This window comes from Coenobita brevimanus, chromosome 71, assembly GCF_032717465.1.
Source record: "Coenobita brevimanus isolate Jiangsu-jjx chromosome 71, ASM3271746v2, whole genome shotgun sequence".
In the NCBI taxonomy this organism is placed as follows: domain Eukaryota; kingdom Metazoa; phylum Arthropoda; class Malacostraca; order Decapoda; family Coenobitidae; genus Coenobita; species Coenobita brevimanus.
This window is the reverse complement of record NC_137024.1, coordinates 52,545,704-52,573,095: the sequence shown is the minus strand read 5'-3', so window position 1 is coordinate 52,573,095 and position 27,392 is coordinate 52,545,704. Positions and strand designations below refer to the sequence as shown.

Genomic DNA, 27,392 nt, shown 5'->3' with positions numbered 1-27,392 from the left:
TGTAAGCTTGTCTCCGAATGCTTGCATTTTGGAGCAACAGCATTGGAATTGGCAAGTTTAACCTATTAGCCGAACAGTTTGGTAATATCATAAACTGGGGTGAATTCAGACTCGGGTGAATTTGAACATTATTGCAATAACAAGTTATTTGAATTAATAATTAATGAATAAACATATTAGAAATCTGTTTTCACCCGATTGTTTGTAATTCTTTACTGTACTTTTGTGTATAAAGATCTTTAATATATCATGTGACACATACAAAATCTGTACTAAAAAGCAAACATATATAAAAAGAATAACATTCGTATCATTGGCAGAGTTTCTTTGGCAGAAATGTTGATGAATAGATGTGAAAGTCTTCGGTGCCCAGATGTTCTTTCATGAGTAGTGTGAAAGTGCAAAGCAAGTAATTAGCATTATCTTCTCAATTACTTAATTGGGGATTTAATAAAATTTTTAAAATTTAAATGCAAATTGGAGTCAATTTGGACATCGGGGTCAATTCGGACATGGGGAGTATGAACGAAAAAATAACTTCTTTACAACGTACTATTGCTTACAATATGCCAGATGTGGATATTGTGTGCAATTGGGTTCATATGTCTTATTTACAGGTATACTTTTGAACTGTTATGGGACTACTTGTTTAAACAAGGACACCCAATGACTCGAAGATATAAGAAAAGAACTGGTGGAGATTGAGGCCCTTATCGTAGTGAAAAGGCAAGCAAGAAAATGGTAAAGCCAGATAATCATGATAAATATCACCTTTAATTTTCCATTAGTCCTCCAAAAGAAGAAATTGTTAGTCAGAAATTATTGTTAAGTAGCTGTATACAGAACTAAGGTTTGTAGCTAGATTTATATTATCTGCATGTTTTCTAATTTGTTTTATTTAAACCAAAGAAAAAATTAAATTTCTGTTGTGTTCATATCTTGTTATAGTCATTAGCTTATTTTGTCAGGGAGTGAGATTATTTTTTGTACTGGAGGAACTTTTTATTTATTTTTTATTTTTTTTTTTTTTTACCCCAAGACGTCCGAAATGGCCCCACATATGGCTGAGACTAAAGTGGGAACCCAGGGTAGTCATCTGCATTCATTTTCTATTTATGTACAAATTTATCCAGTGCGTCCGAATTCACCAAAGTTTGAGTACAAATTTGGACACATTGCCATATTTGCTATAATTATATATGAAACATTTTAAATTTTTTCCTGCTATGATTCAGTACCCTAGTGGACCAGCCCCACATACATTACTTAACATCTTGGATTGAACTAAAAACTATATTAGGCTACATGGCACAAAAAAACAAAAAAAAATCACCTGAATTCACCCCAGTTTACAGTACCCCACACTACCATGGACTGTAGTTATAATGTTTTGTACTTCCCTTTACTGTTACAGTATTTTCATTAAATCCAGTAGCATTAAAGTTTGATTTTATATACATTTAGGCTATTAATGTAAGACAGCATATGTATACTGAACTGACTACAGTAATGCAAGACTAAGGCATTCTTATTTAAAGTATCTGTAAAATGCATTCATATCATGACTGATCTCCCACTCTTCTTGCTCAGATGATTTGCTCTCTCTCATGTTATGTGTGTACCATGGTATGTGCTGTATTAATTGTCATTTCCATGTGAAAGATAGAAAATCAAGAATGTCTTAGGTTAAAACAATTTAATTAGGGCCCTGCAGTGGGTCAGTTGTGAAATGGATAAATGTCCAGAGAACAGTACTGTAGTTTTGTATTTGAACAAAATTTAATTAGCCACCAAACATTGTTGTCAGTATATTCGGTAGACCAGTGGTTCTTAATTACTGAGTTGATAGAAAATTGGGTTACCAGTCCATTTTGAGCAGCATGGCAGTGAGCTAAAGTGAAGGTCCAATTCCTTTGTAGTAAAACAGCAACTGTGCCAAGGCATCTGCTTTGCCTACACTGTGTGCACAGACTCAGCTTGAACCCATGAACAAAGGGATATGGTTTTCACACAGCTAATTTTTGCAACCTCCAGCAGAATGTATTTAATAAGTTATTTAAAACTAAAAGGATGAGATTAGATTTGAAATCTACCCCTTTACTAGTGGGGCTCTTTTGAGCTGAATAAAATTGCCTTGCTTACTTCCTCATATAGAAGGGGTTAAGCTTCCTCTTAGTAGTTGGTGGCGTAGAGCCTTCACTTATTGGTATGTTCATGGAGAACTAAATCTAAGATATATAATTTTAATTTGGTATTATTATTATTGCATCAACCAAGGTTGCAAACCAGTCTTACTGTATATGTGAATATGTAGCATGATCAGTGTATTTGCATATACAGTCATACCTTGCTGTACAATAGGATTATGTCTAGTGAAAACCCATCACTTAGTGATTTACCATAGGCTATAGCAAAGTTGATATAACATGGGTTCAGTGGGGATAGGGAGGGGCCTATGACCACAGAACCTGAAATCTTTATTTAAAAAAAAAAAAATTATCTATCTATCTATTGCCAGACGCCTCAATCCCGTTTGGGGTGGCCACAAACAAATCGCCTCCAAGTCGCCCTGTCCCCCGCCATTTCACTCCCCTGCTCCCAACTCACACCCCCCTCTCTCATATACCTCTCCACCCCATCTCTCCGTCTCATCCTCGGCCTCCCCCTCCCTCTTTCCCCCTCCACCTCACTCACATACACTCTCTTCGTCAGTCTTTCACCCTCCATATAAGTAAGGCTTGCTCTCGGCTCCCTAGGCAACACGCTTTCCTCTTGGGGGTAACATCCTTGCCAGACTAAATTTCCAAGTAACAAGTTTCATTATTTCATTCACACATGGCAGTGTTATCACACATGGCACTATTATTTACCAGTGTGCACTTTTACTGTTATTTGGTGATAGCATTGGTGTTTTAGTGGCATTTCAAACAATATGGAACAAAAGGGAGACGAACACAGTACCGTACCGTAATTGTTAACAGTGGGTGGCCATCCTGGCTCATACATCTGACTGGGAGGCATTGTTTCAGTGAATTCTTAATCATTTTGCATCTTTATAGCAAAGCTGGGTATAGCCTTTAATTCATTATTCTAGCAGTTTATCACATACTGGTACCATATGGTAGTAAACAAACTTATAGCAAGGCCTGACTGTGCATGTTTCCGATTTGTAATATTTTGGCATCATAATTTGTTGAAGTGATGAAGTGACTAAAATAATGAACTGGGAACTGTGGTCAGTGCTTGTTTAATCATGCCAGTTGTTGGAGACAGTTTGAAGGTTTTATTTCCACAGTATATTGCTCTGTTTATTGCTTTAGTGTCATAAAAGCATCCTTGGAGGTTATGCTAACTCTAATTTTATGACAGATAATTTGAAGGCTGTTGGGGATCAGCTTTTTGTTGTCCAGAACCCACTGCTTATGAAAGTGTGATTTGCAGAGTGTGCATTTTTTAGTAAGCAGTGCATCAGTGTGAGAGAATGATTTAGTAATGTAAAATGTGAAAATACAGTACTATTTGTTGGAGTTTTTCATAATTTTGCTAAGAGCTAATGGAATAATACTGTATAGCAGGTTAGACCACCAGTTATGGCATAATTTATAATGTTTCATTTGTGACTTTTTAATTATTGGCATAATATTAAGACAAAATTGAATTACCAGTAGCTACTTATTCAAAATTCAGTTAGGCTATATACCATTTTTTGGTCAGTAGAATTTGATCACAGAAAAAAAAAAAAATGCTATTACAATATTATTTGATGTGATGAAGTACTGTAGGTCTCGTATAAGCACGAAACATTACAAAATTTAGTACCATATTAATCAAGATCAATTATTTTACAGTACCGGTACTGGTATACAGTAATGGCATTTTGACAGTAGCAGTGTATAGAATGTTTAGAGTGGCACTAGCCTATGTACTTTTTTTTTTTTTTTTTTTTTTTTTTTTTAATACTGATTCCCGTTTTGCTGTTGGTGGACATTGCTTTTACAAATTAGCTATGTTGTTGTGGATGGTAATGTTTTATCGTAGGCTACTGTAATAGACAGCAGCAACAACATCCAATCCCATTTTGCCCCATACAAACAGGAATGTAGAGGCCTGGGGCTAGGCAACTTATTCCCAGCCATTTAGGCAACAGTGACCAGCCTCACCGGTCCCTGAGTGTCATTATCCAAGCAAGAAACCAACCAGTCTCCAGATGGAACCCATACAAAGTCCATTCAGCTGGAGCATCTTGACCCACTAAACCACCAGGTGTCATCTGGTGGAATTATGGTATTTTATGGAACATCCAAGAAATTTTTAATACAAAATAGCTTTAAAGCCAGAATACATATTAAATTTTTGTACTTATCAAATAAATTTTGGTATAAAGTAAACTTATAATATTAAGTACCCATAGCCATCTTTGTTGTTTTGGCCCCAGACTTATCAGAATTTGAACCTAATGGACTGTGGATAAGTTGCTCTTCTGTAGTCCATCTTCCTCCTTTTGGGGGATGGAAGGAATCAGGGACATTTCTATGACTGAGCAGCAGTTATGTTGGTACTGTCACATAAAGGCATCCCTCTTCCAGCTTCTGTAGCTTGAGGGGTGAAACTTATTTACTGTGTGTTTGGCTGTACATGATCTTCATTACTTTGAACGTCCATTGTAAATCTGAAAAAAGAAAATGTACCGGTACTGTACTTATATTCCAGATTACTAATATTAGCTGAAAATTTGACCAGTTTTGATGTCATATCTGCTTGTTTCTGGTACTCATACTGCAACTGACCATATGGCTAATGTTGCTGTGACTTTTGCAATGTCCCTTTTTCAGGGATTTTATGTGTCATAATTCTGATTTTCTTGTGCAGATAAGCAGTATATATATTGATAAAACATTTCATTGCGCAGTTTATTTTTCATGGTCTAGAGTGGTGAGATATTTTGAATTTTGATGTGTTCAAGTATTTTTCATAATTTATTGTACACTTAGTGCTTCTTCTTTTTTTTTCCAAACCAGAATTGAACATGTTTAATGAAACAAGTTTGCCTTTGTCCTGTTTTACTCTAGATTTTCTATTAATTCTTAATACAGTGAACGTCACCTCATACGATCGCAAGGAGTACACGATTTCTTCACAATATAATTTGCAGCTTGCTGGGCAGGGCCACAGCCTGTAGGTTCTGTGTGGTCTTGCACCATCGTTGAGATGTGGTTGCCTCAGGTAATTAATATACTTCAGACATTTAGCTTTCCCCTCAGGATATGCACATCTGCACTCAGTATACAAAGGTGATCTTCATCACAGCACAAGTTGTTACAGTAATTATGTGTTAGTTAACTTTGTATTTTATTAATTATGACTAATGTAAATTGTCAACCACATGCCAATGTCAGTATGCAGTACTCAGATTTGTACTGTACTGTATGTATGTACAGTAGTTGATAAGTCTTGATGTTTTGCAGTTGTGTATCTACTTGATTTGAATGTTGACATGTTTGTATTTATTACACTATTATGTGACCCTTCTCTGATGCAGTGTCTGCTCCCCCAGCCCGAAGACCCCCCCTTCTTAACTGTGGGAACAGAGGTGTCAGCAAAGTATAAGGGTGCATTCTGTGAGGCCAAGGTTCACAAGGTCGTCAAAGTTGTTAAGGTTAAGGTAAGAAGCTGATGACATTGTTTATTCTTTAGTATTAATACAATGCATTTCTGACATCACCAATCCCTTCCTTCCTTCTGGGAATCCCCAAATGGGGTAGCCATGAGAGAACTTTTTTTTAAATTTTTATTTAATTATTTTTTTAACAGTGTACCCCTGTCTTACGTTCTCTCTCTCTCTCTCTCTCTCTCTCTCTCTCTCTCTCATGTACAGTACTGTTCCACCATTCCCTACTAAATAGGCATCCCATTGAGGAGTCAAGTAAGCATTATTTCACAAACACAGTTTTGACCTCATGATCCAAATCAAACCCAAGATTCTATTGTCCCGTTTGATTTGGGACAAAAAACTTTATCCCCCCTTGCTCTCTCTCTCTCTCTCTCTCTCTCTCTCTCTCTCTCTCTCTCTCTCTCTCTCTCTCTCTCTCTCTCTCTCTCTCTCTCATTGGAGACATAGAGGGGTATTTGTTGAACCGAAATAACTAGTGTAGATGAGCCCCTCTTTATTTTTTTTAATTATTTTATTTTATTTGTTTATTTTTTTTTTTCATTTGTACTGGTTGGTTTTAAGGTTACAGTACAATAATTTTTCAGGAACATTTTGCACATGATAGGCTTTGTGCCCTGTGTATTACTAGGTAATCAGAAAGATTATTGAAGGATCTCTGCGACAGCTGTCTCAGGCATTTGTGATTAACCCTCTTGGGAAACTTGGTTTCTGTGGCATGAACAGAGCTCATAATCCAGCTTAAAAACCAGCTTATGGAGCCACCTTAAAAAAAAAAAAAAGAAGAAGAAGAAGACCAAATTAGCCCCTGGAAACTGGTTATATTAGTATAAGTTGTATACCATCATCTTTGGTAGTGTTTCTGTTAAAACATAAGCAAATAAATACACACAAACTGTTGAGTAGAACCATAGAAATTCTGTGAGAATAAATTGATCAAGGGCAGAAATCACTCAGAAAAAAATTCCCGCCATCGCGACGAGAAATTTTTGCCCGCACTGCTTAAAAGCAAAGTTCTTGTCCAGATGCAGAACTTCGCAAGCTTTCTTGTGATGTTCTCGAAATTTCAATATGACAGTTTTTGAGTTAAATGCCAAACACTACAAAAATTGCCAGAAATGCATGACTTTATCTCCCCTGCCCACCATAAAAAAGACAGTGTTGCCATATGATTACTTATAGCAAACATACACTCCTCTGTGATGCACCCTAGTTTGACGCATTTCCTATCTGATTTTTTATGAATATTGATTACTCTTCAGCCCAACACTGATGTGACATGATTTGCGTCATCGTTCCCGAGAGGGTTAATGATATTGGTGTGTACTGTATTTTGTTTACCAGAATTCCTTTTCAAAAAAATTCACCAGTATTAAATCTTCAATGTAATTGTTTCCGATTGTATTACTCATATGCAGTATGAAATATACTTACTAAACCAAGTAAGCCTCCATCACCAAATCATTGACAGATACAAATTTTGCCAGAGAAAGTAAGGTGTTGAGTACATTTTAAGGTTGATTATTAATGTTGCTGCTGTAGCTAACTGTTGTTATCCCTAGGGATAATTGTGGGTATCTGAAATTGTATCTCTGTGAGGCTGTTTGGTCTTCATCTAATCCTTTACTGTACCTCAGGCATGTACAGGTCATGTTAGACCAAAGACTTCAAATAATAGCCTTATTTTTCTCAGTAATCATTGATCCAAGGCAGTTGGATTTGGCTGATGATTTCATTTAAAAATTGCAAATATTTAATCACTTCATATTTTTACAGGTTACATTTAAACTTGGCTTAGGATCTACAGTGGTATCTGATGAATCAGTAAAAGGTGTCCTGAAGATTGGAGCACAGGTCAAAGCAACTCACCCAGATAAAAATCAATACGTTGATGCCATTGTTAATAAAATTCAAGATTGCAGTCAGTATACAGTTGGTAAGTATTGCATTTGTTAAGTAATTTTAAGTAGAGAATACAAAGTAAGTTTGTTATTACTCTCAGCACTACAAATTGCAAACATTCAAGGTCCTCCCCCCCCCCTCCCCCCCAACCTGTACGAGGATAGGGGCACGGTTTTGTGCTGCTCAGTGCAGGACCTTTGTGTGCTTGCATGATTAATGCCAATTGCCATGAGTGACACAGTGGCTGTCAGTCAGCCTGTGTCCTCAGTCATGCACCTTATACTTGTCGCGTTCCTGCAGTCATCACGATGACCGAAAAAGTCGAACAACGTTACTGCGTCAAATTTTTGCCAAAAACTAGTTGATACCCAAGTTCTAACTATCAGGAAGATCCAACAAGTGTTTGGACTTGAAGCCATGGGGCCAACAGAAATAAAGGAGTGGTACAGTCGTGTCTTTGGGTGTCTGCCTCTTCCTCTCTTCCTTCCTTCCTTCCTCTTCTCTCTCTCTTTCCTTCATTCTTTCCTCTTCTTTCTGCCTACAGGTGACTTTACACTCCCTCTTCTGTCTTTCTTTCATTCTTTTCTCCTCCTTATGCCTGTGGGTGACTACTGAGTTACAAGCCAAATGGTTTCCTGTACACCAGGAAACCATTTACTACGCTGGGTGGTAACCATGTAACCAAATTATGGTGCCTGGCAGTGTTGTGAGTAATTAAGGTGCTCCAATCGGATTGAGCCAGTGTAGGTTTATATGCAAGGGGTGGTTGGAGTTTATTGCTCACATAATGCCACTCAGGGATGTGTGAGGCTGGTCACTCGTCTTAAATGTCAGGACCATCTTGCCTAGCCCAGGGCTCCTACATTTTTCATGGGGCAATATAGGATTGGCTAATGGATGGATGGATGGAAAGAGTTTTGAAATGAAGTGAGTTAAATGGTGTGGAATGATTTAGAGGTTATAATAGAAGCAACTCTAGTAATATGGTGTAAAATTGTGAGAAGGAAGAAGAAAAGTCATACATGATTTAATATCGAGCTGTGTAGTGATTGAAAGGAGAAAGGGGAGGCATGAAAAAAATGCATCAAAAATTGTACTGGGTGTAGTCACAAATGGAAGCAAGAAAGAACATTGCCACATGAAACAGCGCTGATATGAAGCAGACTTGAGTCATGATTGAGAGTATGATTCAGGTTGAGCCTTTAATTCAGACTGATTAAAATCACGCTTCTAGACATGAGACTGTCAGAAATAAGTCCATTACAAGCTCTGTTATAGCATTTGGGCCAGTGTTGATCAGTGTATTTTTCACACAGTGACATTCGTGTTACGGACAGAGTTTGTCTTTAATTTTCTAACTAGAAAGTAGTTAGTCTGATGATTTCTGCCACCTCACACTTATTCAATAGATTTGCTTGGCCACTTCATAAATATTGTGTTACAGATTACTGTCCAGAGCATCCCCACTTCCCAGTATTATTGCTTTGTTCTGTAGTGCCAAAACTTGTCCAACCATGTGCTTGTATGTGAAGTTTTACTGAGTAATGGACCACAGTTACAGATCATTATTGGGCTGTTCTTTCTCCTCTCCCAGTGTTTGACGACGGCGATATCACCACACTGCGGCGCACATCTCTTTGCCTGAAGAGCGGGCGGCACTTTGCTGAGAGCGAAACGTTGGACCAACTGCCACTCACGCATCCAGAGCACTTCGGCACTCCAGTTGGGGGTGCCAGGAGAGGTCGTAGATCCAGGCAAAACGCGTGAGTATTGACTGTCCATTATGTTTTTACCCAGGATTCCAGGAGTTTGAATGATGAGTGACTGATTTCCTGGCACATTTTAATGAGTATTCTGTTGATAGATTTCCCATTTTTTACTAATGCATTCTTCTTAGACCCTACTGTACTACACCCCATGCTCAGTTGGGAAGAAAGGCTGTGATTATGAAAATGAATATATTAGTAAGGTTAAGTTAGAATGCACCCTGTAAGAGAGGTAGAATATAAGGTCAGGTTTTGGGACTGATTTGATGAAGTGATAGAACATGTGCCAAAGGAGATGTAAGATTGGTGGAGGATCTGAATGGATGAGTTGCCAAGGGCCCAGTGGTTAATGTGTTTTGAAGTGCCAGTGGAGACTAATTCTTTAACAGATTGCAACTGAAGGATGCATGTCAGGAAAGAAAGTTGTGCATTAGTACAATAATTCCTTGTTTCAGACAAAAATGAATATGTGCGCACATGATATGGAGAGACATGAGAGAATGTTGAAAGGAGTCTGATTGATACTATACCTCCATACAAATGGATGTATGGGACTGGTATTGATATGAGTGATGTGGCTGATGCAGTGGAACTGGTGCTGGACTTGTTGTTCAGTCCCCACCCATTGCCTAATCTCTTCAGTGTATTGACATATTTGTTCTTGTCTGGCTAATGAACGGACAGGTTATATGGAATGAAGAAGACATTGTTGAATATGTTAGTGAGTTAGTAATGTATGTTGTGGGAAGTTTGAGGTGGTTTAGCCTTGTGAATTTGTGAAAATAATTGCATGAAGTGTTGCACATACTTCAAAATATGGAATGGGGAACTTGAATAAACAAACCAAGGAAAACTAGAGAGGAGGTCCTGGCATGGGACCTCTGTGTTATCAGGCTTGTCAGGGATGCTGTGATTGACCATACAGCTTGGAGATTGGCCGTCAGGTGGACAAGAGTAACCAATGGACAGGAGATTGGCCGTCAGGTGGACAAGAGTAACTAATGCAAGCACAAAACACTGCCATTCAAAATGCTTGTATGTAAATGTGTATTTCAGGGATGGTGATGAATCTGGTGATGACGATGACGTACACAAGCGGCACCGATCACGGCGAGAGGAGTGGGAGTCAGACATTGGGAAGGTGGTGTGTGTGGAGCTTGGAGACAAGAAGAAACAGAAAGATAATTGGTTCCCAGGATTGGTTGTTGCGCCTACCTCACAAGACTCGGTTAAAATAGAGACAAAGAAGGATTACCTTGTAAGATCTTTTCAAGATGGCAGATAGTAAGTTCCTAATTTTATTTTTAATTTCCTTATATACTTAGTTTCTCTGTTTTACCTTTTAATATCTGCTCTTACTTGAAATGAGTACCTGACTGTCATTTCTCAAGGTTTAAGATTAAGTATAGTATCTTATATTGTAATTACAGTGCATTGTTTTTTAAACAACAGCTATACAGTGCCAAAGAAGGAAGCCTCTCCATTTAGCCGTGAAGTTGGGAATAAGGTATCTCAAAGTGCCCTCAAGATAGCAGTAGAGAAGGCACTACTCTTCATGACTAATGATGAGCTGCCTCCTCATTGGGACCGAGACTTGCTCTTTGGCATGGATGTCTCAGATGATGATTCTGACCGGGAGGGTTCTGATTCCGATGTAAGTACAGCACTGTTTTTGTCCAGATTTGGTATGTCAGTTGTAAAACTGTCCCTGAAGATATAGTTTTCAAGATTTTTGTATTACTGAAACTTCGTTTTCCTCAGTTATGCAGGTTTATGCAGGAGTAGGTTTAGTGTCTTTGTGAATAACTTAGTAAAACTAATCCCTCTTGAAAACTCACAGGTAAGGGATAATACATGAGTGAAATTTATCTGACATCTTTTTCCCTGCTTATGTTGCTCCTTGCTACATGGCTTTCATTCCGTTCTGTCACTCTTGGATTGTTACAGTACATTTGCTCCTGCGGTCAGGCTGCCCTCCCCTCTATCTCACACCACCCTTATTCGTATACCTCACCACCCAGTCCCTTCACCTTATTCTCAGCCTTCCTCTCACTCCCTTACACTCTCTTAGTTAATCTCTCTCTCCATTTGCTTCACATAACCAAACCATATGCTCCTAAAACTTTCTAGCACATCACATCAGTTGCACAAAGCTGCAGAGCTTTCTCATTTATCTGTCTGTCATTCCAAATGCTCCTTTCAGATAATTAATTTTCATTGTTACTCATGATGTGTATCCTCCTGTGGCGTTCAAACTTCACTTTCATTTATTAGCTTAGGGATCACAGTGCTGGCATGCTGTGGCTTATTACTTCAGTTAAGCTTACCTTCCTGTTCCTTGTTTCTCTCTCTCTCTCTCTTTCTATCTCATCTAAACTCCTGTCCCTGCTCGTCACACACTGGAAACAATAGTTGTGCTCTGCTATATTCTTTTTTCAAATTTCATTTCTTACACATTTCCAAACTTGTTCACCAAACCTTGCAGCTCCCACTCATTTCCACATAACAAAACAGTATCGCCAGCAGTCTAGACATTGTCTTTAGCTGCCACTCTTGTTCAGTTAACAGAACAGTATCACCAGCAAAATACAGTAGAGACTCGGCATCGTCCACGTCTTGACCTAAAGATGCGCTAGAATCCATTGCCATGCCCTACCATTTATTTCTTTTACAACACATCCAGGGGTAGAGGGGGATATCCTCATCCCCTTTCATCTTTTTAAGGTATTTCCTTTTGTTCTTCCCCATTTTCACCTCTTCTATCCTCCTCCTCCCTCCTTTTCATTTGCTCCCCAACTCTTTCCCTTCCATCTTCACCTGCTTCTCAATTACTCTCAACTTTGTTGAGATAACTACATGAAGCTTCTGTAGCAATAGTGGTAAAACAAATGAGTAATGGATGTCAAAATTAAACTTTTTGCATTTGTCTGTTTTGCAGAGTTCTGATGATGAACCAAGAGAGGAGAAAGATCACTTTGTCGCTCAACTGTACAAGTTTATGGAGGAATGCGGTGCTCCTATTAACAGTGGACCAACCATTGGAAATAAAGATTTAGATCTCTACAAATTATTCAAGGTAAGAACAGGTAAATATATATATATATATATACGTGGTTTGGATGTGGATGTGATAGGAAGCGTTATGAGGAACACACTGAGGTGGTTTGGCCATGTGGAGAGGATGGAGGGTGAAAGAATGACGAAGAGAGTGTATATGAGTGAGGTGGAGGGGGGAAGAGGGAGGGGGAGGCTGAGGATGAGATGGAGGGATGGGGTAGAGAGGTATATGAGAGAGGGGGGTGTGAGTTGGGAGCAGGGCAGTGAAATGGCGGGAGACAGGGCGACTTGGAGGTGATTTGTTTGTGGCCACCCCACACGGGTTTGAGGCGTCTGGCAGTAGATAGATAGATATATATAATAATAGTGTCATACTAAGGACTGAACAAAGGATGTGGTACAGAGTGCGACGTGGAATGTAAGGGGTGCAAATGATGAGGTGAAAGAGAGAGAGAGATTGTCCAGGTGTTTGAGGGTGCAAAAGTGGACGTATGTGGAATAACTGAGACTAAATGGAGAGGTGAGACAGTGGGAGTATGGATGGGGTATATGCACAGGAGTAGGTGAGAATGAGAGGACAAAAGAAGGAGTATGTATTGTCGTGTGCAGGAGATGGAAGGAGAAAATTAGGAGTATGGATCATTTGATGAGAGAAGTAAAAAACAAGAGTAATGGAGACGGGGATGGCATTGGTAATGAATGGTGATGGATGGAATATCTCAAATTTGTTGTATGCTGATGATGCAGTACTGCATGCAGATACCGGACAAGAACTTGGTAGACTATTGCAGAGTTTTGCTGATGTCTGTGAGTGTCATGCCTTGAGAGTAAATGTAGGAAATAGTATAGTGAAGGTTATTGAGAGGTTGAGAGAGAAGGTGACTCCCAGTGTGATGTTACAGTGAATGGAGAATGACTGGAATCGGTGAGAGAGTTCAAATACCTGAGTACAGGGATAGAAAAGAGAGGAAAATGTGCAAAAGAAGTGGAAAGTAGAGTAACACAAGAAAGAAAAGTAGCTGGTGCAATGAAGGCCTAGATAAGAAACAGAGGTTTGAGTGTTGCAGCTGCATGAGGCTTACATGAAGGAGTGTTAGTGCCAACTTTAACAAATGATTGTAAGACTAGAGTGTGGCATGAAAATGAAAAGTCAAGAGCGAGAGCAGTGGAGATAGGACTGCTTAGGAATGTATGCAGATTACAGAGAGTGGATATGATACGAAATAATGTGTTTCGTGAAAGATGTGGAGTGAGAAAGCCTGTGAACACCAGAATTGAAGAAAGTGTACTGAGATGTTATGGTCATGTGGGGAGAATGGATGATAACAGAATGGTGAAAAAGGTATAACTGAGCAAAATTGAAGGAGGGTGGAGGGGAGGTAATCCAAGAAGAAGGTAGAGGGATATGGTGGATGGGTGTGAATGGAAGAGAGGTTTGGAAGTCGGTGAGGCTAGGGGACTGACAAGAGATTGAGCTGGCTTGATGAATATTGGAAGCTCACAGTTAGAGATTTGGCACCCCTTTTTAATACTGTATGACAGCGTCCGGATTGACGTACGTTTATGTGAAGCTACAGAATGTGGTGAATGTTTCTGGCGTATCAAATAGAGCCAGGATTCCAGGAGCTTGAATGGTGAGTGAATGGAAGCGTGTCCCTTTGGATTGGGCAGATTTAGGCTGTCTGGACATTGCTACTCCTCACCCTGCCCTAGGGTGGGAAAGGACATCTGGATGATGATGATGGATCATTTGGCACAAGGATTGTGTGGACAAGATTATAAAGTAGACGTACAAGTGTGGGCGATTGAGTGTGTGTATGCACCAATGCAAGATCATGCAAGTAGAGTGAAAGAAGAGTTCTGGGCAAATGTGGAAACATGCTTGGAAAAGTTTGAAGGGAATGAGAGAGTGTTTTTGATCGGAGATATGAATGGAAAAGTAGGGAATGTAAAGGTGGATGGAATAGTTGATGAGTCGGGTGTGCCTGCAGAAGTGGATGATAATGGCAGTCCTCTTTGGACATTTGTGCAGGGATGGGGTTGGTGATAGCCAATGCCCTCTTTAGACACAAAATGATCCTCAGGTATACATGGCGGGTGAAGGGTAGGTGGCGGACTGAAGGAACGGAAGGCAATGACTGATTATGTCTGTGGATGATGGAATGAAAAGATGTGTAATGAATGCAAGAGCATACAGAGGTTGGGGGAGTGAACTTTCTGATCACCATGTAGTGGTGGTGAAAGTAAAGGTTCAGATGCAATGGAGGAATAGAAGGAAGGAAGGACAGGAAGTAGTAGTCCATACAAGGAGGGTAGAAAAATTGCACGAGATCCCCCCCCCCCCCCAGTGTCCCACTCCGGCCAAAGGCTTCAGGGCCTATTTCTCAGGGGCAGTGGCCTATCCCAAGGCCCAGTATTCCTCCTACACATCCACATGTCACCACTTCGGCACTAACACCCACATTCCATATTGAATACATGCTAGGGCTGTCTTATACAGGACTGGTGTATTGGTATTAGCGAGGGTATTTTTACGACATCTGCTAGATCAGGAAAATCTGCTTTTTAGGAAATTCATATCCTTAAACTGTTCCCTGCCCCATCCGGGATTCGATCCTTGTTCCATTAGGACTGCAGACCACCTCTCTACTGATTCAGCCACCGCCTCCATGAAAGGGGAGAATATAAGAGAGAAGTGGAGGAGTGGTGGAGTAAATATGATTTGGAGCAGATGGGGGAGGTGGAAGGGGTGTGCAAGATATTCACAGAAGGAATCTGTACAGCACGTGAGGTGGTGTGTGGGGTGAAGAGAAGACGAAAGGGGGTGCAAGGAATGGCATGGTGGAATGAAGAGGTAAGACAGGCTGTGGGACAAAAGAAGAAAACATATAGTGAGTGGATGGGAAGCAGAGGTGTGCAGGAAGTTGAGAGACAGAAGAGAGAGGTGTTTGCAGAGAGGAAGATAGGTGAAAAAATTAATGAGAGAGAGTAAGAAGGGTGTGTATGAGGAATTTGGAAGGAATCTGATTATAAGTTGGAGGGAATGTAAGAAAATGTTCAGGAAAGAAGTAAAGAGAGTTAAGACATGGTGATAAAGAAGGTCGTTGGGGACTGAAAGATGAAAATGGTAGATTGCTAGTGGAGAAGGGAGAAAAAGTGAGTAGATAGCTAGAGAGAACACTTTCAGGAACTGTTAAACATAGAAAATGAAAGTGATGGACAGATAAGTGGCTGAGGCATGACTGGGAGAGGGAGAGAGGTGAGAAGAGAGGAAGAAATCAGTAGTGGAAGCTATAAAGAAAGTCAAGATGGGGAAAGCCCCAGGAATTGATGGAGTGTGTGGCGAAATGCTTAAGCATGGGGGAGAGATAGTAGTAGAATGGATATGTAAGTTGTGCAGCTTGGCCTGGGAGGAAGGTAGAGTCCTGGAGGATTGGAGGTCAGGTTTAATTAATTCCTTTTACAAAGGAAACGAAGAAAAAGAAGTGTGTGGTAATCAAAGGGGCATTTGCCTACTTAGTGTAATAGAACAAGTGTGTGGTAGGATACTTACTGACAGAGTTAGGGAAATAACAGAATTATCAGTTGGTGAAGAACAGGGAGGTTTTAGGAGGGGATGAGGTTGCATAGATCAGGTATTCATCCATCCATCCATCCATCATCCAATCCTAAGTTGCCCCATGAGGAGTGTAGGAGCCCGGGTCTAGGCAAGTTGGTCCTGGCATTTAAGATGAGAGTGACCAGCCTCACTCATCCCTGATTTTAATATGCTAGAAAATGATGCAAGTATACAGTGCAACTGAATTGTTTGTTATTAAAACTTACAGACTGTACCTTACGGAATAATAGGCCAAGGGCAAGCATGGACTGTGCTCTGTGCTACTGGTGATGTGGACTTTTTTTTATTTTTAGGTAGTTAATAGTAGGAATGGTATCTGGGGGTGCCCATCATCCATTCACTTGATGTAGTGCTGCCTTATGGTCTTTACACTGAGTTACAAACCAAATGGTTTCTTGTAACCCAGGAAACCGTTTGCTATGCTGGGTGGTGACAATACAACCAGATTATGGCGCCAGGTGGTTTAGTGGGTAATTAAGGCGTTCCAGTCGGATTGAGCCTGTGCAAGTTCATCTAAGGGGTGATTGGGGTTTATTGCTCATGTAATACCTTGGTATGAATGAGGCTGGTCACTCATCTTAAATGTCAGGACCAACCTGCCTACCACTGGGCTTCTACACCCCATTGGAGTAGCACAGGATTAGATGATGAATGAATGAATGAAGTTAATAGTTGGGTGAATTTCTGAAATTGATGTGGATGGAATAGAAAGCGTTAGTAGAAATGCATTGATGTAATAGAAAGTGTTAGTAAAAGTACATTGAGGTGGATTAGCCATGTTGAGAGGATGAAGAGCAAGAGACTGATAAGGAGAGTCTATGCACATGAGATGGAGGGGGATGGAGAGGGAGGGAGACTCCAAGGATGAGATGGAGAGATGGAGTGGAGAGGTATATGAGAGAGGGGGGTGTGAGCTGGGAGCTGGACAGTGAAATGGTGTTGGACAGGGCAACGTAGAGGCGGTTTGTTTGTGGCCACCCCTTGCGAGATTGAGGCGTCTGGCAATAGATATATAGATAGTTATGCTTAAACCAGTTTTATACATTATCCATGTGATTTAACTGAATATCAGACCTTCAGTCAGTGCTATCTAATGCCAGATGCCTTACTTCTGTAAAGGGTGGCCACAAAGGAATCGCCTCCATGTCGCCGTGTCCCCTGCCATTTCACTGCTTCCCCCCAGCTCACACCCACCTCTCTCATATATCTCTCCACTTCATCCCTCCATCTTATCTTTGGCTTCCCCTGCTCTCTCCCTCCCTCCACCTCACTCACATACACACACCTCATTAGTCTTCTCCATCCTCTCCACATGGCCATATCCATGTTAATGTCTCATGTATAACAAGAAAGCTAGTATTCTTAGCATATAGCTCAAGCTGTGAAGCATCGTGACAGCATCAGATCTCAGGTACTGCAAACTACATTCAATAAAACCTTGATATAACGGACTTCAGTGTACCAGAATTAGATTTTATCGGGCTTGGGGAGCCTACTGGACTAAGTTCTTCTATATTGGGAAAAGTCCGATATGGCCAGTAGAGGTCTTGACTGCCTAACCTCAGTCCAGCTTGGGCAGGGGGATAGTGGAAGATGAGGATGTTTGGGTAGGTTGTTGTGACCTTGATGATGGGCGCTGGATGGACGTAGGGTGGTTGTCGTGACCATGTTGGATGAGCATTAGAGTGGGTCAGGATCTTCAGAATGTAGATTGCTGGATATAAGTTGGATAACAAGAAATGAAGCAACAGCATGAATGAAAAAAAGAAGTTGATGCAATCCGGACTAATGTATGGTATATCAGAAAGCTGGGTTAGCAGGGTGAAGTCCAGATGTCGCTTTTATCAGAATTTCACCTTTTTGGAATGGCTTGGGCCCCATTTAATCTGTTGTAGTGAGGTTTTACTGTATATATATATATATATATATATATATATATATACTTTTTTCAAATTCTATCTATCTATCTATCTATCTATAGCCCGACGCCCTAATCCCACAAAGGGTGGCCGCAGACAAAACGCCTCCAAGTCACTCTGTCACCCACCATTTGACTCCCCTCCCCCCAACTCACCCCCCCCTCCCTCATATACCTCTCAACTCCATCCCTCCACCTCATCCTCGGTCTACCCCTCCCTCTCCCTCCCTCCACCTCACCTACATACACACTCTTAGTCAGTCTTTCATTCTCCATTCTCTCCACATGTCCAAACCACCTCAGTGTATTTCTCCTAATCTTTTCAACCACATCCACATCTACCCCACAACGTTCCTTCAGTTCTTCATTCGTCAAATTCTGCTTTTAAATATTTATCAGCAGCTTCCTATTCATAATTCCTGGTAATCCCTGGGGAGACATAGGAGCACCTTATTTTGCAGCTTTCTCTTTTTTTCCTTACCTTAGCTCTTCATGGAATCCTTCAAGTATTCTGCAATTGCATTTTTTAAGTTTTAGAGTTTTTTTGTTTCTTTTAAAAGTGCTAAAAAGTGCAAAAAAAAAGCAGTGTTTGTTCATAGATGGACACCATCTTGCGATGCATGAAGACAGACGGACGCCAACTTTGAACGCCATTATGGACGAAATCGCCCTTATCAGTACCTACTTTTTATTTTTTTCCAAGAAAGAAGGAACCAAAGGCCAAGAGCCTACAAACTGTTCCTTCCAAGAAAAAAAAAAAAAAAAAACTACAAAAGAGAGAGAAATTGAAAATCCATTCATTTTGAGATTCCTGGACACACTGTGTTTGAAAGACTGGAGATCATAGGAAGTAGGAAATACAGACAGAGGGAGACTGTTCCAGAGTTGACCTGTTGCATAAATGAAGGACTTGTAGTAACGGTTAACTATTGCATTAGAGAGTTGGACAGAAAAGGAATGAGAGTTTGTTGCTAGATGGGTGCTATGCACCCATTGTAGAGGTGGAGGGATGCAAGCAGACAGTTCAGAGGAGCAGTGACTATTGAAGTAGCGATAGAAAAGAGATAAAGAGGCAACAGTGCGGCGAAGAGACAGAGGTTGAAGGGAGCCAGTAAGAGGAGGAGAGTTAATGAGGTGAAAAGCCTTTGACTCCACCCTGTTGAGAAGAGCTGTATATGGAGAGCCTTCCCACACATGAGAATTGTACTCTACACGGGCGAATAAACCCCGTGTATAAAGTCAACAACTGTGCAGAGGTAAAGAAGGTACGGAGTTGGCTTAGCACACCCAATCTCTTGGAAGCAGATTTTACAAGAGATGTGATATGATCTTTCTAAGATAGATCCAGAGTGAATGAACCCCAAGCATGTTCAAGGTTGATGCAGGATTGAGCTGGGTATTATTAAGCATTAGTGGGTACTCTTGTGGAAGATTGTGTCGGCTTGATAAGTGTAAAATCTGAGTTTTTGATGCATTAAAAACTACAAGATTATTTTTACCCCAGTCAGAGATATAAGCCAAGTCAGCTATTAGGTGTGCCATAGCCTCATCCCTTGTTTGTTGAAGTAACTGCAGAGATGGACGTTGCAAAAACCGAATGGAAAGGTGAAGGATGGAATCATCAGCATACGAGTGGATAGGGTTAAATGTACAGCTTAGAAGGTCATTGATAAATAAAAGGATAGTGAGTTGGTGATAGAACAGCCCTGAGGAACACCACTGTTGATAGAGCTAGGAGAAGAACTTATCCAAACCTAAACTATACTTTTGTAACAACCCAGCTTTATTTATCCTGACCTTACCTAACCTTTGTAAGTTTTTTTACTGTAAAACTATATAAAGTATACATACAAGAAAGTCTATCTATCTATTGCCAGAAGCCTTAATCCCGTACGGAGTGGCCACAAACAAATCGCCTCCACATCGCCCTGTCCCCCGCCATCTCACTGCCCTGCTCCCAACTCACACCCCCCTTCTCTCATATACCCCTCCACTCCATCCCTCCATCTCTTCCTCGGCCTCCACCTCTCTCACATACACTCCTTGTCAGTCTCTCACCCGCCATCCTTCACATGGCGTTCCTCCTAACACTTCCTATCACATCCACATCCACACCACAACGCTCCTCTACACCCTCCGCAAAAAACCTTGATCCCATCACCCCTCTGAGACCTATGTAAAACACATTTACGGTAGGCTTAGCTCCAACCATCTCCCGAGTTAATCCGGCTGTTAATGTACATATGGCAACACCCTGGACACTCCCAGACTCACTGATGCATGAAATTTGTCAGTGCTCGCCGAGCTCTTGTCAGGGGAGGGTGAATGTTGTTGATGCTCCTGCTGCATAAATTCTCAATTTCTTCCCTACATCTTCCTAGCATTATTTTTTCACCTGATATATTCAAAGATGCCTGTAAAGTACTTGAGTGATGTAGAAAAGTAAAAAATATTAACTCTGATAGGCGAAAACGTCACTTTAAAGCGACGTTTTCGCCTATTACAGTTATGTTATGTTGAAGTTTTCAAGCTAAATATAGGAGAGTATCAAGGTTTTTTGTGGTGGGTGTATATCCCCATTTGTCAGCCTGTCTCTCCATGTGACTCCACAGGGTCCTCTTAAATAACTCATTTCCACTGCTCTCACTCATTTCCTTCCTAGAATGTCCAAGTTTCACTTCCATATGTTAGAGTTGGTATCACAGTACTGTCATGGAGTAACTTTTTAACTTCCATGCTCACTTCCCTGTTTCTTATCACTGCTTTCAAGGAACCAGCGACCTTTCTTCCTTGTTGTACCCTTTCAATTACTTTGCCTTCCAAACTTCCATCCTTACTCATCACACTCCCCAAGTGCTTAAACGTACTCACATTTTCAAAAAAAATGCTAATTTAAAAAAATACATATTTAGGTCGGGCAGTTGTTTTGTTCTGTTGTTGAAGGACATCGTCTTGACAAAGAATATTCATAGTGTCTCCTATGGGATGAGTTTGGGAGAGTGTGTAAGAAACGGAATCTAAAGGTGAATGCAGAGAAGAAGAAAGTTATGGTATTAGAGAGAAGTAAAAATCAGTGAATGTACAGTGAGGTTGGATGATGAGGATGTGGAAAATGTGAGTATGTTTAAGTACTTGGGTAGTGTGATGAGTAAGGATGGAAGTTTGGAGGGTGAAGTGCTTGAAAGGATACAACAAGGAAGAAAGGTTGCTGGTTCCTTGAAAGCAGTGATTAGAAAGAGGGAAGCGAGCAGGGAAGTGAAAAAGTTACTACACAACAGTATTGTGTGACCGACTCGAACGCATTGAAGTGGAGCTTGGACGTTGTTGGAGGGACACAAGTCGAGAGTGAAAGCAGTGGAAATGAGTTATTTGAGAGGAACCTGTGGAGTCACATGGAGAGACAGTCTGACAAATGAGGATGTGAAGGAGCATTGTGGTGTTGATGTGGATGTGGGTGTGATAGGAAGCGTTAGGAGAAACACATTGAGGTGGTTTGGCCATGTGGAGAGGATGGAGAGTGAGAGGCTAAGAAGGAGAGTGTATGTGAGTGAGGTGGAGGGGGAGAGAGGGAGGGGGAGGCCGAGGATGAGATGGAGGGATGGAGTGGAGAGGTATATGAGAGAGGGGGTGTGAGTTGGGAGCAGGGCAGTGAAATGGCTAGGGACAGGGCAACATGGAGGTGATTTGTTTGTGGCCACCCCATATGGAATGAAGGTGTCTGGCAATAGATAGATAGACTCCCATGGGAACGTTTCCAACATACCAGGTCATGCAGGGCTACCAACTGCCCCCTTTCCTTTAATGCTTTCTTAGCATACCATGTAAAAACTGAGAGCTTTCTTGTGCTTTTCTTAGTGTGTAAGGTAGGGACCAGTGTAGGACCTCTCTCTTTGTGTTTATGCATACGACCAATTAAGTCTGATTAATTTAAGTGTGCAGTGATGATAAAAAGTTCAGTTGAGCAAGGTTCTTTGGTAAGGTAAGACCTTATTATTATGTAATTAGTCCGATATAGTAAGAAAATTTTTTGAATTGTTTAAGTTTGCTTATACCTACCAGAGTTTCAGTTATATCAGACAACTGTAATCTCCACCCAGTTAGTCTGCAGTTTTACTGAACAGTGAATCAAAGAGTGAGGCCAGTGAGAATGGGAAGTGGTTGTTGATAATTTACAGTATTGTCTGCAGGAGCCTTATATTTTTCTGACTGCCATTTACTGTGTAAAGTTTGTGGATGTCAGTGATTTAATGGAACGTTGATTATCCAGGTAGTTCAAAAGCTGGGTGGCTTCAACCGTGTGATGAATCAGAATCAGTGGAAGGTTGTATCCAGCAAAATGCAGTTGCAGTCACTTGGCTCTCAGGGGCCCAATCTCATCAAAGCTGCTTACAAGAGGTATGTCACCATGCTGTCTGTACAGTATACATCCTTATACAAATAATACATATATAAAAATAACACCATGCATCTTTTTATTGTTAGCCATGATACAACTGATGTTTTAGACAAAAAATATGATCATATTATATTTTTATCATTTATAAAGGCTCCAACATGCTTGCATGTATAGGCCTTGGTCACCTAATGGTGACTCTTCACACTGCATGATCTCTGGCAACCCCCTTTATTCAGTCTCTTATCCTTGAGGTCACACTCTGTGACCTTGTCCCAGGTCTTTTTTGGTCTGCCATTTTCAGTCCTACCCACGATGTTCATGCTTCTCACTTTCTGCACCCAATTGGCATCCTCCATCCTCTCCACATATGTATAATGTATGTAACAATGCAAACTCTCAGCATGCATTTAGGCTCTGTATACTTTCAGTTGAACCTCTTGCTTGAGTAATGGTTATTTGAGTCGTTACCAAGTTTCTAGCAATAGTTGATTGATGTTAGTCACTCATCAACTAGCTATTGCATCCTTATTCCTAGCAAGTTTATTTTATATACTTTAAATAATCTGTGAAGTGGCTGTGAATTTAAGAATGTAAGCCTGACAGAGGATGCATCATTGTAATCGTGGTATTTGTCATCATTGCTGCTCTCGCCAGACCACCTCACTTCATCCATCATCCAGTCCATTATTATAATGGCAAGACTGTAGGGGCTCAGGGCTGTGCTACTCAGGCCAGACAATTCAAGACAAGAGTGATGAATTACCAACCTCTGAGTGACATTGTGTAAACAGAAAATCCAGACCATCCCTCAGAGGTAGACCTGTGTGAGCTATATCCAGTTGGAGAGGCTTGACTGCCTGAACCACCTGGCATCTTTGGAAATATAGGGGCAGTCGGGCAAATGCACTACATTAGCACACATGATGAAGGTCCATCTTTAATCCCCTTGCATGCTTCAGAGAATTATCCCATAAGGTGGAAAGTACCCTAGTGTGACAGGAGGAATTCACCTAATCTTAGGAATCCCCTGACAAGATGGCTTAGGTAGAAATGTCTCCAGGTTACTTTGTTCTTGTAATTTTTATTCATTCAGTCAGTTCCCCCCCTTTCCCCTTTATTTTTTTGTCTGATGTACTGTCTCACATTTTTTTTGGTGGTAGGTGGGGGCACTCACCATCCACTCACTCGATGTAGTGCTGCTCTCGGGTGTCTGCCCTTTCCTCTCCTCCCTCCTATCCTTCCTTCCTTCTTCAGTCTTTCTTTACTTCATCCTTTCCTTGTCCTTCTGCCTATGGGTCACTTTACACTCCCTCTTTTGTCTTTCTTTCCTTCATTGTTTCCTGTCCTTCCTGCCTATGGGTGACTCTGCACTAAGTGACAAGCCAAATGGTTTCCTGTACACCAGGAAACCATTTACCACACTGGGTGGTAACCATATAACCAAATTATGACGCCTAGTGGTTTGGTGGGTAACTAAGGCGCTCCAATTGAATTGAGCCGGTGAAGGTTTATATCCAAGAGGTGATTGGGGTTATAGCTCACGTAATGCCACTCAGGGATGAGTGAGGCTGGTCACTCTTATCTTAACCCCATACCCGCAGGGATGGCTGGACCGCGCCGTGCCCCTCCCGCGGAGATAGCAGGAAATCTAGACAATACACGATAAAGTAGCTACATCCAGGTCAATGGAAGTATCATTTAGCCTTTTCCCTTTTATATATACAGGTATATATTTTTTTAGTATGAGAATAGGTCATACAGGACATTTCAGTGGGTAATGAACAAGGAAAATTAGCGACCAAGTGCACGTGGGGTGTTGCCAGGTGATAAATTAGCAACTTCATGGCCAGTGGCAGTATCATTTAGCCTTTTCCCTTTTTTATATATATTTTTTAGTATGAGAATAGGGCATAGGGAACATTTCAATGGAAAAAGTGAATGGAAAAAAACAGCCAGGAGTTGCGTTGTGCAGCCAGGCTGTAGCTAGGTGGGGGAGGGGGTAAGGGAGGGGAGGTGGGCAGGCGAGGCAAACACAAAAAAATGGCTAAATTGGTAACACTGGATGCGAGTACAGAGATATCCCGATTATCCGGGCTATATGGTGTTAAGGGGTGCCCGATTAGTCCGAAAGCACGATTAATCCGGCGGAAACAAAACACAAGTACTGTACTGTTAGACTGATTTATTTACCGGTAAATGTAAACTTTAAGTACCAGAAAGACCTTTCCAGTTCATTGTATATTCCTCCAGCTTGTTTCAGTATTTTTCACAACTATATTCAGTTCGCTAAATCACGTTTTCCTACTGAAAGATTTCCTCCCTATTATTATCGTCACGTTCTAAAGCTGTACCTACGATTGTTTCCAGCACAATGGACGAAACTCATCGTACTCAAATGTCGACTTCGTTTCCCAACTTCCCTACTGAAGATTAGGTTAGATTACATTATTAGGTGCAGTTAAGTTTGGTTAGGCCAGGTTTAAACACTTAGATTAGAACAATGTCTTCTGTCATTACGTTAACGAATCAGACAGAGTCATCACACCAGAACAGTTAAAAACAGCGCGGAAACAGATTTAACAAGAAATGTTTATGTACCAACCCAGAAATAATAAGAAAAATATAATACACTATCAGGATGAACTGATTTGGTAAGATGCTTTTACTGCTTACAGCAAAGAGTATGTTTACCCCCTTCAAATCCTCAATGTTCGTGAGTGCAGAAATTTGTGTGCTCCCTTGGCAGACCTTGAAACCATTTTTTCAAAGTTATAAAGTCAGTTTCTTTTTCTTACAGATGTGAAAAGACTCGTCTGGTACACCTGGCTTTTTCCCCTCCTTCCTAAACCCATCTTGTGATTTGCTATGATTCGTGAAAGAATTAATAAAATTAGGGGGCATGTTACATTAGCATTTAAACATAAAGTTAGGGTGCATGTTACTTTAGCATTTAAACATATTGGCGAAAACATTTAGGATGAAAGGACCGCCTAGCTGTTTGGAATGGTAGAGTAGGGTCGTGTAAACATACCAGTGACCTTCGTTCCCTTCCCATAATTGTTCGCAGTTTTTATGGCTCTCCCTAACTCAACGTTACTGACACTGGTACAGTAAAGCATTGTTCAAAGCTGGCAGCCATGACGGGGTTAATGGAATACGTTATTGTTTGTATCAATACTCGTTCTTTCACAAATACACAAACAAAAGAATGTGCAATAAATGTACACTTAACTGTAAGGAGCAGAAATAACTGTATGCTCTGTCGGTCCGAAATGTGTTGGAAAGCGACATCGAACAAAGAATGTGGAACTGAATGCCACCTTACGAGAACATGTGCGATGAAAGTATTTTTTCTTATTAGTAAACAAAATTGTTCCATTTCGTCCTCTATAATTGTGAAACTCATAAATTTTCATCCAAGCATACAGCCTAATAACCTTACAAAATCAATTCATATTGCTCTAGTTTGTTTACTGTATTTTTCTGCCTATTTCGTGGGTGGTAAATTACGTTTGGCTGAAAGATTTCCTCTCTTATTATCATAACGTTCCTTAAGCCTTACCTACGATTGTTTCCGGCATAATGGAAGAAACTTACTCATAATTAGGGTGCATGTTACATTAGCATTTAAACATATCAGCGAAAACATCTGAGATGAAGTGGCAGGCCGCCTGACTGTTTGAGATGGTAGAGGGGGGTCGTGAAAACATACCAGTGACCTTCGTTCCCTTCCCATAATTGTTCGTAGTTTTTTATAGCTCTCCCTAACCCAACATCCCTGACACCAGTACAGTAAAGCATTGTTCGAGGCTGACAGCTATGATGGGGTTAATGGAATGCATTATTGTTTGTATTAATACTCTCTTTCACACATACAGTACACTTAAGAACGAACAAAAGAATGAACAGTAAATGTAAGAGGAAGAAATAACTATGCTCTGTCGGTCCGAAATGTGTTGGGAAGCGCGATATCTAACGAAGAATGCAGAACTGAATGCTAACTTACGAGAACACATGAGATGAGTTTTTTTTTTTTTTTTTTCTGATTAGCAGACATTCTTGTTTCATTTTTGTTCCCTAAAACTAGGAAACCCATTACTTTTCGTGTAAGCATACATCCTAAAGACTTCACCAATTCGCTTCATATTCCTCCAGTAGTGTTTTCTGTGTTTTTCTATTTTGAGGGTAGTAAATTACCTTCTTTTGCTGAAAGATTTTCTCTTTTATCACGTTCTTTAAGCCGTACCTACAATTGCTTCGGGCATAATGGAAGAAACTTATCGTACACAAAAGTGGATTTAGTTTTCCAATTTCCCCATTGGAGCCCAGGTTAGGTTAAATTATTAAGTAGTTAAGTAAGGTTAGGCTAGGTCAGGAGTATCAGTTGCCTCACCAAACTCCACCCTACCACCCTTGTGATTGAGTTGTGAGCAAGAGGTGTGGGTGGGGGCAGGGTGAGCAGACTCTCTCTGGTTTATCCATGCCTCTCTCCCTAGCAACTGGATGCTTCCTATTTAAACTGGAGCTATCGTACGGATAATTCTATGAATTACTGTACCACTGAACCATTCGGTCCCAGCCCGGATATACTGAAAGCTGGATAATCCGAGCCTGGATAATCAAGCTTCCACTGTACTAGCGGTATTAGCAGCGCTGCCTGTTGCTATGCACTGGTAGTACTGACAGATGATACAGGGCCACACTTGATTTTAAAAATCTGTGGATCACAAAAGTGACACCCCTCAGTGTGGAGCTCACCCCCAACGCGTGGGTTTCGTTCCTAACGTGGCGCATTCGGCGCAAAACCGCGTAAGTTTTAACTAATCCTTATTTTGCTCCCTAGATCTCCTGAACGTGATCTTTTGCTGTTATCTGCCATTGGTAATCAATATGAAGCACTTTAAGTGGTTAGAAGGTTTATTTAATGTTATAACTTACAAATACAGTACTGCACATCAAAACTTCAATATACAAATACCTAATCACAAGGCAACATTCCAATCACGAAACCAGTCGGCTTCGGAATGGTGCCTCTTGTTTACGTATTTGTTTGTCAAAGTTTTGCT

General features: G+C 40.7%; 1 protein-coding gene across 1 annotated transcript in view; it reads left to right on the top strand.

The window, feature by feature from the left end:
* The window catches only part of htk (AT-rich interaction domain hat-trick), a 125,825-nt gene that overhangs the window by 26,316 nt on the left and 72,117 nt on the right, over window positions 1-27,392 (top strand). Inside the window, exons 3-9 of the mRNA XM_080277995.1 lie at window positions 5,540-5,662; window positions 7,445-7,604; window positions 9,165-9,333; window positions 10,393-10,620; window positions 10,789-10,990; window positions 12,275-12,412; window positions 22,198-22,325. Coding sequence (XP_080134121.1) covers window positions 5,540-5,662; window positions 7,445-7,604; window positions 9,165-9,333; window positions 10,393-10,620; window positions 10,789-10,990; window positions 12,275-12,412; window positions 22,198-22,325 — 1,148 coding nt within the window. The remainder of the gene's footprint in view (window positions 1-5,539; window positions 5,663-7,444; window positions 7,605-9,164; window positions 9,334-10,392; window positions 10,621-10,788; window positions 10,991-12,274; window positions 12,413-22,197; window positions 22,326-27,392) is intronic.